We start from the raw sequence: 10,617 nt of genomic DNA, 5'->3' as shown, positions 1-10,617 counted from the left end.
GCCCACTTCCATCTCCTGAAAGAGGTTAGCGTAGTGTCTGCTGGGTTGGGCTCCCCAGAGTTAGTCCCAATCTCTCCTCTGAACCTTTGTGAAAAGAACAGGCAACTTGTTATTTTTCTAACACAGAAAGAAACAAGGTGCGAAATGCAGTAGTCTTTAAGGTACTGGCCACAACACGGTCACTAAACAACTATATACATCTATAAAGTAATAGGCTCTCAGGGGTAACTGAGTAACTGCACTCATACCTTCTTGTGGAACAGGGTAGCAAAAACTACCCTTGCCGATCTTTTTCCACCTCAGTCAGATGTAATAAAAGAAACATACAATCTTTATATAACCTTGGCATACACATGGTCATGCTATATCTTGAAATGTGGAAAAATAATACAGCAGTGGCAAAACAAAAGCCAAATTCATACAGTGTTTAGCAAAAATGCAGTACTCCCCTATGACTATGTCTTCTATGTGAACTTCAGCTTGTGGTTGTTAAATCAGCATCTCAGTTCCGTTTGGCTTGATTGCTTTCTCCATTGATCAGATTCTTCTCTTGCTGTTCAGCTAAGGCTTGCCATTTCTGCCTATTTTTTCTACAGCCATCCAGTAAAGGGTAGCAGGCCTCCGACACATGCGTTAAGGCCTGAAATAAACAAAAACCATGTGAACAAGAGCACTTCTAACAACAAAATAAGTGTTCTTAAAGATGGTCATGAGAGAGACCAGGACAATTGAAACACGAGAGCTTTCTGTAACTGAAATTGAACTTGTATTTTAAACTTCAAGGAAGGCTTCCTGCTGCATATCCAACACAAACACAATGACCTGGTACTAGTGCAGATCAGACTGAGCAGCAGTGTCCATACAGCACTTGATACATAGGTGCAGAAGGAATGGTACTAAGTTTGTTGAATTACGGTCAAGTGACCTGTCCAGTGTTTCTAGTGAAGTACTATGCATGGACTTTCTTTGCAGGCCCCTCCTCTGAAGGTTTAGCAAGGCTGGTCATAAGGACAACCTTGGAATGGTAATCAGACACAGAGCACATATAGTCAATGGGACCATATTCACCGAGCGTCTATTTATCAATTGTCCCAGAAATATTTGATTTCAAGAAGAATCCACACAATAGATAAATTGCATTTGCCACTTGGTGCCTTTTCAGAATAGCTGTGACTAAAGTCAATCAAGTATTTTTCATGATACAGCTGTATTACAGTATCAGAGTGAAGTAAAACTGGATTCTGATACTTAAATATAGAATAGAAAAAGTAAAAGAACAATTAATAAGCATTTTTGTAGTTTTTTTTGTCCTGATGGAAGTGATAAAAATGTATCCTGACACTCTGACAGTCAGTCCTTACTTGCACAAGGGGTTCTGTTGGCTTTTGGAATGAAGTCACACTATTCAGAAAGGTGAAGGGGGAGTTCAATAGTTCACACAGTGCAGGACAACAAGGTATAAGAGTGTTTGATTCTGTAACTACTCTGACTGACTGCAAAGTACACAGAGGAGAATCCTGGCCGCTCTGCTGGTCACTATACAAAATGGAAAATCAGTCAGAATTTCACACAGAATTCAGGTCTTAATGAAATTCGGCAAGGTAGCATGTCTAATTCTCCTCTAACTGGACACAGAGACCCTACTGAATATTGACTAGTATAAACCTTCATAGCTGTTTTTGGCTTTATAGGCTGTTTCATTAGTTCCAGTGGACTTAATCAATTATTCTTGATTTATAACACTACAAGAAGAGTGGGGCTGTCATATCTCCGGTGTTTTCCTGTTTTATTTATCTGAATATATCTAAACAGCATTTAAAACTGCTAAATCGTACTTCCTTCAACTACAAATCAAGAGAAGTAAATATATTGCTCTTATTATTTCAGATTTCTCAACTCAGAGGGAAGCTGTCTCAGCTGAACTGCACTATTTCCCTAGTTAAAGCAAGCCACAAAACTTCATTCAGATCTGGCCTACTCAGAATAATATGGTAAGTCACATACTTGCAGTTTTGTATTAGGAACTCACTTGTTTGCATTGTGTGTCAAATTCCTACTGACTGGATGAAAGCTAAGGAAGCAATGACATGGCTGTCTTTATAACCCTGTTTATGGTTTGCTTTTATAGCATTAGAATGTTTTCAAAGTAACACTGAAGTTGTTAATATGTTATACCACTTATTAGTCATCGATGAAAAAAATAAATCTGTGTAAGCAGGTAATATCCCCAACTTGTATGCGAGTCAAAATAAACAAACTCTAGAACATCTCAAACCACAGCCCCTTCCTCAGATTTACCCGTAGGCTCCCCATCCTCTTTAGTGCTCTCTGCCCCTGCAGGTAAGTCACTCTCATCTGTCTGGTGAGAGGCACGTTCTAGCACACTGGGAGCGTACAGAAGTCCCAGACGCTGTGAGCCTGCTACCTGCTGCTTCCAGGGCAGGTGAGACTTTGAGTCAAGATGACAGGTAAGAGTGATACACTGAAAGCTGTACACTGTAAGAGACAACATGTTCTGAACAAAAGGATGCTGCTTAGACTCCCTCCTCTGGACATAGCATCTCCTTCATTCTTCCACAGTTAAAAAGGAGGGAAAAGACTCCTGGAGGTGCTTTTGGCAGCTAACCAGGAATGGCTAGTATTCACTGCGGCACAACCAAGCTGCAGTTACAAAGCAGGAGGCAGAGTAGCTAAAGGTTACTCATGTTCCTCATTTCCGTGTGGGAACTGTACAGAAGCTGGACGTTTCAACTAGTGTCACTCGGTAACTGTTGATTTAAGCTGCAGTACGTATTTCAGAGTAAATAATTGAAAATTTTCTTGTCTTCTCATGAATAGAAAGGTAAAGCCCTCCCCTAACGAGAGAAAGTATACAAGTTCAGGACCGGGAGCTGTGGGCATTTAAATCTGATCAGGTGTTTATTCAAAGATTTTTCTGTTTGTATAGTCTGTACCTTTCTACAGTCATCTTCCAGTGACCTCTCTCCTAATAGAGACAGTTTCCTGAGGCTTCGCAGCAAAAGCTGCCTTATTTTTCTGATGGTTTCTACAGCACAGAAACATGGGAGTTTCAGGGGCAGCAGCTAGTAGCTCCCTCTCCTCCTTCTATCCTTCTTTCCTTCCAACTGATGGAAGTGGACTCTTTCCTAAAAAGTTTACTGTGTAAAGGGAAAAATTTGAGTAATCACCTTGTTCCTCCAAGCAAGATTAATCCAGCAAGATTATTAAGAGTTAAGCTATCTGTTCCTTTCCTTTTTCTCATACCAGTTGCTGTAAAACACCCGCTGCAGTCCCAATGAGCACACTTTCACTCTAGTGCTTTACTGGTTTAGAAAAATCAGAAGTATTTGTTTTGCTTCACACTATGTCGGGCCAAGTATCTTCTTCCACACTTTGTGACCAGGATAAAAACAAAACCCCATTTCAATGAATTCTCTTGCTTTTGTGTGTGATGAAAGCAAAAGAAAAAAATGGGATGAGAAATGTTAAACTTGAGTAAATTTCCTACACATAGCATATCACGTTTTCAATGAAGAATTGTGAATCCTTTGAAACTTTTAAAGAACACTTTTTATCAAGGCACTGTGTGGATACCATTCTTTTTCTAGATAGCAAAGCAGTAGGTTTTTGTGCCTTTTTCTGATGATCACAGCAGTTCACTGGAGCTGCTGGAATCCAGAATATAACCCAGGGATGTTAACACCAAGTGCACACAGCTCAGTAATTAGCACTAGGTCTTAAAAATTAGAACATATTAATCAGACAAACATACCATTAATGATAAATACTAAAATAATAATTTTGTCAACTGAATAGCAAACCTAGGGGTTTTTTAACTAAGGGACTAGTTTTTAATTTGATTTTTATTCTTATTTTAAATCTGCATCTATTAGAGGCTACAGTGAGCAGGACTGATTTTAGATATTCACAATTCTTTCTTAGGTATCATACCTCATACAGCTGCAAACAAACAGCATCTATGAATCCAACCTGCATGCTGGGAATTTTATTTTTCTTCTCTCTGTTCATTAGATCCTGCAGACACAAAGTAAACAAGTTCTGTGTTTAAATGCATTAAATAAAAAACACGACAAAAACAAAAAAGACGGGCTGGTATTAAAGCGCAGCGCCTTAAAAAGTGCAGCAAGCTCAGCACAGCAGGGTGTCAGTACAGTGTTACAATGCAGGAAGTCTGACTGCATGATTTGCTTCAGGGAAATTGTCCTTGGACCCTCAGAGCCCAAACACCTGGACAAATAAACAAGGTTACTGGTGTTGGCCAGCTTGCAAATACGTTGCAGTTTAGGGATGTATTTCCTAAAGAATTTAGCAATACCCACCTAGAAGAAATAATGCCATCTGTTCTTCTGGCTTGGAGATAAGGACACACCATTGGTGTCTGGGAACCCCAAAAGAAAATTGACTGCCAGGAAGACAGGGAAGGGGGCTTGGTCCTATATTCTGGTCAGTGGGAGAAACTGGGGGGTTTGAAAGGAACGTCAAGTGCTGTTTCAGAAGCCATTTTCAATTAAGTGATTCTGCGTGATTCTACCACTTACGGTTGGTTCAATGTTGAGTTCCTTCCGCTCCTTATCTCCTTGATCAAAGAACTCGGTAGCTACAAGCTCAGCAATCTGTAAGAGATACCACACAGTGCAAGCTCTGAAAGTTTGCTCACTACCTCCAGTCCAAACTGTTTCCTATTGCTCCTCAGGGTATATCAAATTGAGTGCCCCTGTAAAGAACCGCTTGCTAGCTTTTAGATTTCTACATGCCCACATCTGTGCACTAGCAAAACACCTGCGTGTACTGGTATTTACTCCGACAAAGCAAAGTGAATAACGGCACGTGGGCATCTTAGCAGTGATAACAGTTGGAATGATCAACACATAGGAAAAGGCCAACTGATACTGGTGTGTTGTATCAAATGATTCCCTTGTAATAACACAGAAATACTGGAAAGAACAAAGATTCCTGATTTAACTTCAGATTATTACTAACATGGTAACATAGCTAAATGCATAGATCTTACTGCAAACACCCGAGAAAGTCTTCAAGGACTTTCCTAAGGCTCTGCATCCCACCATTGTCTTTGCAATGAGGACCAGATGGAGGATGCAGAAGCTGTTACACGGAATTTTGGTTTAGCAGATCTTAAAATTAAGCATATACCCGTTGCTGAACTGGCCATGGTTTGGTTATGGCTGATAAATCACAAGCAGTCATCAGCATTGCTCTGCAGAAAAGAAAAAAAAGAAATGTATGTAGCCACCAGGCCAAGTAATTAGTAAACTAGAAAATAAAACTTCTAGGAACACTAAAGTCAGAAAAGCAAGTGAAATTAAAGTGAAATTATAAAGGTATCCAAGGCTCGATGATGTGGCAGACTTTCACCTGTGTGAAATGAACAAATCTGGACTGACTCCTTTGGTGGAATCACATCAAATGTTTTATTCTATTTCCTACAGGACAGGCAGCACATTTATTTATTTCTGACATTAGCAGTGACTGCCGTCTTTATTGACAGTATGAGGGCCAAGGACTGAACTAGGAAAAGAACAGAACATGGCTAAATTAGACTAGTTCTTAAAGGCATGGATTTCAATATACAGCATCCTTGCTTTCTGAGACAGCCTACGTAAGCCCGCTTGTCTGTAGGGGTGCATTACACTCTGCCTCTATTCTTAACTGTCTGTTTTCTTCACTCCTCATAAGAAAGCCACTTCAAACCAAACTGTCCTGAATCTTGAGCACTTTCAACAATTCAGGTGTAAAGTAAAACCAGCAAAACAACATGGTGCCTAGACAGGAACCCTACACTCTTTAGGGAGAACAGAAATGCTCATGTGACTCCATGTGCTGCATAGCAAAGTTTACGATGCAGACTGCAGATGTAATAATTAAGACCAAGGGAGTCTTTCAGTGACCTACGTGCCAGTGCCAGTTTTGTACAGGCCCAGAATACACAGATGTGCTGGGTTTAATGAAATTCACAACATAGCATGGCAAATTCGGAACCTAATTATATGAACTACTTCTAATCATTCTGGTTTTACTTACAAAAATAGCTCTTTCTGTGTAGGATCTTCCCAATTAAATTGCTTCTTCCGTAGAAGTTCAAAAAATTCTCCTCTCCTCCTTTAAAAGAAGTTAAAACAAAAGATTACGCGGCATGCTGACACAATCCAAAGATCCAGCAAAGACTATGCCGCCAAACCTGCCTCTAACTTACTTTATGTATAGCGCTAGGTCTGTGGCAAGAATGGCTTGTTTTATCATTTTCAGTGTGGCCTTGTATTCTTCAATGGAAAGGCTGCTGAGAATCTGATTTCCCTTTAAAAAACAAAGAAAGAAAGAAAGAAAGAAACAACCCACACCAAAACCAGAGAGATAAGTAAAATGGGCAGCAGCACACCAGTGTGCTAAAACGTCTCTAGGATACTAAATCACTGAACTGCTTGTTGATATGTCATTCTTTTACCCTGCTTCCGTTCGCAGATTCCCCTATTTAAAAATAAAAAATTCCAGTTGTCTTGAGTAATGGCAGAACGCCACAATGCAGCAGCATCATATTGACTACTACAAAATTAAATTGTAAACAGAGCGACATCAAAGCCTTTAAGTCCATTTCATTCATCTCAATTAAATTTGCCACTGGCTGTGTAGCAGCATTTTGCTCTCCTCTTCCTGCCCCCTCCCTGAAGCAGAGGGACTGTAAGAGATCCCAGTACCTGCCTAAACACCTCACATCAACAAGAATACTTTCCTTTTATGAAGCCACACAAATAACAAGCTATTACAGAGAAATATAAGCTCAGCAGCCCACTGTTACACCAAAGCACTGTGAAGCTGATCAAATGGCAATTTTCCTCTACTTCTTTGCATTATTTTCCTGTCTGAAAAGGCAGGAATCATTACAATACAAATGATGCTGGAAGCACCATTCCCATGATACAAAATTAGCAGTGAAAATAACACTGCTTTGAAATGCTTGCGCATGCTGAATAACTGGTCTTAGAATTAGTTAATAATATCAGACAAGAAGAATGTAGTTCTATTTGCATATTTACTTAACTTAGGTTTGGCTTCATTTTGGAATGTCAACATTAGCAGTGTTTGGTTTGGTCTCATTAGGACTGCTTTGTGTATGTGTAGGCCAGAATGTTTTTTGAAATCAGAGCAAGGACTTGAGTTTGTTTGGTGGTTCACAAAAGGTCATGAAAATGGCAACAAAGTCCTTTTTTCCCTTTTGGTCCAAGGAAGCAGGTACTCAAAAAAGACATTATCAAGGCTTCCCTTATCAGGCAACACTTGGAAAGGTTTGGTGGCGCTCTGCAATGGAACTGTGATTTCCAAACTGCTGCATTTGCTTTCTTTACCCAAAAAGGAATAAAGATCACTTAGGAATGTATAAGGATGGGAATCTATCCAAAAGCTAAAAATAAAAAGTAAAATAGGGAATAGTTTCCTGCAGCATACATGAAAACGTGGCACTCACTGGACTATTCAGGATCATAAGGCATTGATCGAAATGATGATGCTCCATGATTGAGTGGCAATACAGTTGAGCCAGCGGATGTTCGCTTCTGAAGAGTAAAAAAACCCATCAGATGGAGAAATCAAATTAAACATACCATTAATCCAGAAATAAGTTCCCTTTTAATGACCTCTTCTCATGATCAGTTTACCCTCACCCACGCTTTTTCTTAACTAGTTCCTTTACCCCTCTGTGTACCTGGCCAAACGAAATGAATACATTCGGAAGGATACAGGGAGAGTTACAGATTAAAAAGACAATGCTGATACTTCCTCAGAGCATCAACAACTCTCGTTTTCTACCTTCTGTTAGATGTGAGAATGAAAAAAAAGCTTCTACAAAGAGTGCAAGTTCTGGCATCAAAAGAAAACACAAGAAGGTTCATCCACAAGCAAAATTTAAGTTACAAACTTGTTTTTCCTAACATTTAAAACACTTGCCTGGCATATTTAGTGAGCTCAAGTACTTGTAAGTAATAATGCAGACCTAATGGAAACCCCACTGATACCAGTTGACCTCATGGGGCTCTGGTGCAGGGCCCAAAATGTTGATCAAGTCACTTCCCAGTGTCAGTAACTGCACTGGTATTCATCACCACTCTCTTCATGACCAAAACTACCACAATATCGTTACCTACTCTTTGCCCAGGGTAAAATCCAAAAAGGAAACAAGGTCGTGGTTGTACCATGGGCAATGAAAAACAGCATGAAACTAACTGTGCAGCTACAGAATGTAAAGCTATCTTAGTCCAGAAAATTGGATTTGTTTGACTAGCTTAGGCAAACAAGGAAACAAGGTCGTGGTTGTACCATGGGCACTGAAAAACAACATGAAACTAACTGTGCAGCTACAGAACATAAAGCTATCTTAGTCCAGAAAATTGGATTGGTTTGACTAGCTTAGGCAAAATTTTCCTCCTCTTTGAGGATTTCTAATTTCCCCCTGTTCCTCATTGCACAATATTGTTCTTTTCTTTTGCCCCTGGTCCCATATTGCTTACATTCTCTTCAACTAAATCAGGATTCTTTTGGAAGTCTGTTTTGCTCTGATCCTGAATCTATTACTCTAATTAGAATCTGACCTACAAGTGTTTAATTGTGTAAGAAATTCTTTTTTACCATGTAGTTCCCTGGGAATTTTTGTATGGTTGAAGATCATTCACATGAATCAGTTGTTGCAGGATTTGGTCCTTATGTAAGTGAGTGCACACAGAGACTCAAATAAAAGTCGTAAGAGGAGACTCCAGGGATTTAAGAAGCACAAAAATGCAGAGAGAAAGATGGAAAGACAAACAAAAACGCGGAAAGGGAGATTAAAGGATGCAAGCCCCTGAGAATTATGGGCTGGCTGCCCAGCACCTCCTCTGAGACCACCACAAAAGGAGCAGGGAGCAAACAGGCTTGCGTCTCTCTGTGAGGAAACAAAGTGAAGGATGGTGCCAACACACGCTGGGTGAATTTTTTTTAGGATGCATACTGTGTCCCCTAAAGTTCATCCTGACTGATGAGAGAAATATGTGAGAAATATCTTGGGTTATCTTCCCAAGTACTGCACCAGACGAGAGCTTGCTCGGTACTTGCAGACTCTGCCTGTCTGGGAAGACACAAGTGCTGGAAATAAACTCAGGTTCTGCATCACACGGCACTTCTGTTAAACCACCAGGCCAGGGCAAAGGACACCCTTGCTTTCTGAACACAGTGGTTTGGTTATGCAGATTTCATGCTCTGTGCTTGCCTGCTTTACATGTGGGTTTGGAAGAAAAAGAAAATAAAACCTCTGCACATCTACCAGAAGACCTTTAAGCAGTTCATTTCCTCCAATTTCAACTACCAGGACCATTTTAATTTTTGAAACCCTGCTGCTTAAGAAAAGAGTCGTCTGCTAAGCATCCCCTCTCCCTGCTTCAAAAGAAGAATTAAAAGGGATCCGTTCTGGAAAAAAATAACTTTTCATTTAGACTTAAATGAGGGATTTAAAAACAGAATTCATGGAACTTCCTATCGAAGATAATTAAGCTGTAACCATCTTCACTTTACAGCATATGTGAATGCTAGATTTTGCTGTCTATGACACTTTCCCAGGACATTTTTAAGAGGAGATGACGCATCTCCAGATGTCTTCCAGGAAATTTATTTTTAAATAAATAAAGCAAAAAATAGCTAACCAGTTCCAATCACTGCAAGGCTACAGTTACTGCTGGAATCTCTCCCCCGCCTTTTAGTTTTTGCTTTACACATCAGTTTTAGTATTCTGAACATATACGAGGCAGAAATTCTGCCTAAACTTATTTTCTGCCTTTCTGAGTTCCCTGCCTCAAACTGTTCCTCCCCTAGTATCTTAGCTGACACATGGTGAGAACAGCAGACCGCTTCTTCCAAAGGTAGCTTTGAAACCACTCTCTAACTCTGCCAGAAAAAAATACAAGTATACATTTCTGGGTATCTTTTCCCCGTCTCTGGTCAGATCAGGACACACTGCCCTATCACAGTAATCACATTATACCATGGTTTAAGGCAAACTCTTTATTTAATCAACTAATTATATACTGCTATTTGAAGTGAATACTAAATTCAATGAAAAACACATTTTGGCCAGCTCCGAAACTACTAATAAATTCTAAAAAAAAAATTAAAAAAAATCACATTATCAAATCAATTAGGCTGTACTTAATTTAGCTCTTTGATTTTGGTAGTCTTTTGTTTTTATTTAACTCCTCTCACACTTACCTTTGTATGTAAGAGTTGTTCACTCCCCTGTGATCCAAATCATGGCTCAGAGTTGCTATCAGCAAAGCCAGTGTTTCTAAGTCAGTCAGTTTGCTCTGTATATAAAGAATTCATACAAGAAGCGAGTCAGCTTTGTGATGGGAATTTATTCTGCACAATGTGTTTCATATATGCTCTCTTATCTTTACCCAAATAGCAGATAAAGTTCTGGCCTGAGGAGGACCAGGAGGAATAAGGGTTGTCTGTGAAGTTGCAGCATACAGTAATAATCATCATTCTCCACAGGCCTCAATGCAGTTTTCAGAAGGAATATCATCCACCCCTGTATATACACTGATAAGAAAACTGATACAG

The 10,617-nt window shown here is 39.7% G+C and overlaps 1 protein-coding gene across 2 annotated transcripts in view; it reads right to left on the bottom strand.

Annotated features, from left to right (window-relative positions):
* Window positions 1-449: 449 nt before the first annotated feature.
* The window catches only part of PDE5A (phosphodiesterase 5A, cGMP-specific), a 47,438-nt gene continuing 37,270 nt past the window's right edge, over window positions 450-10,617 (bottom strand). For both annotated transcript variants that reach the window (XM_009873297.1, XM_009873296.1), the window contains 8 exons: window positions 10,264-10,358; window positions 7,499-7,586; window positions 6,233-6,333; window positions 6,061-6,138; window positions 5,173-5,236; window positions 4,560-4,634; window positions 3,952-4,035; window positions 450-640 (listed from right to left, as the gene is read on the bottom strand). In XM_009873297.1, coding sequence (XP_009871599.1) covers window positions 503-640; window positions 3,952-4,035; window positions 4,560-4,634; window positions 5,173-5,236; window positions 6,061-6,138; window positions 6,233-6,333; window positions 7,499-7,586; window positions 10,264-10,358 — 723 coding nt within the window. In that variant the 3' untranslated portion in view covers window positions 450-502. The remainder of the gene's footprint in view (window positions 641-3,951; window positions 4,036-4,559; window positions 4,635-5,172; window positions 5,237-6,060; window positions 6,139-6,232; window positions 6,334-7,498; window positions 7,587-10,263; window positions 10,359-10,617) is intronic.

Source organism: Apaloderma vittatum, unplaced genomic scaffold (assembly GCF_000703405.1).
Source record: "Apaloderma vittatum isolate BGI_N311 unplaced genomic scaffold, ASM70340v1 scaffold3937, whole genome shotgun sequence".
Lineage (NCBI taxonomy): Eukaryota > Metazoa > Chordata > Aves > Trogoniformes > Trogonidae > Apaloderma > Apaloderma vittatum.
Note: the sequence above shows the minus strand (reverse complement) of the source record. Positions and strands in the feature narration are given on the sequence as shown.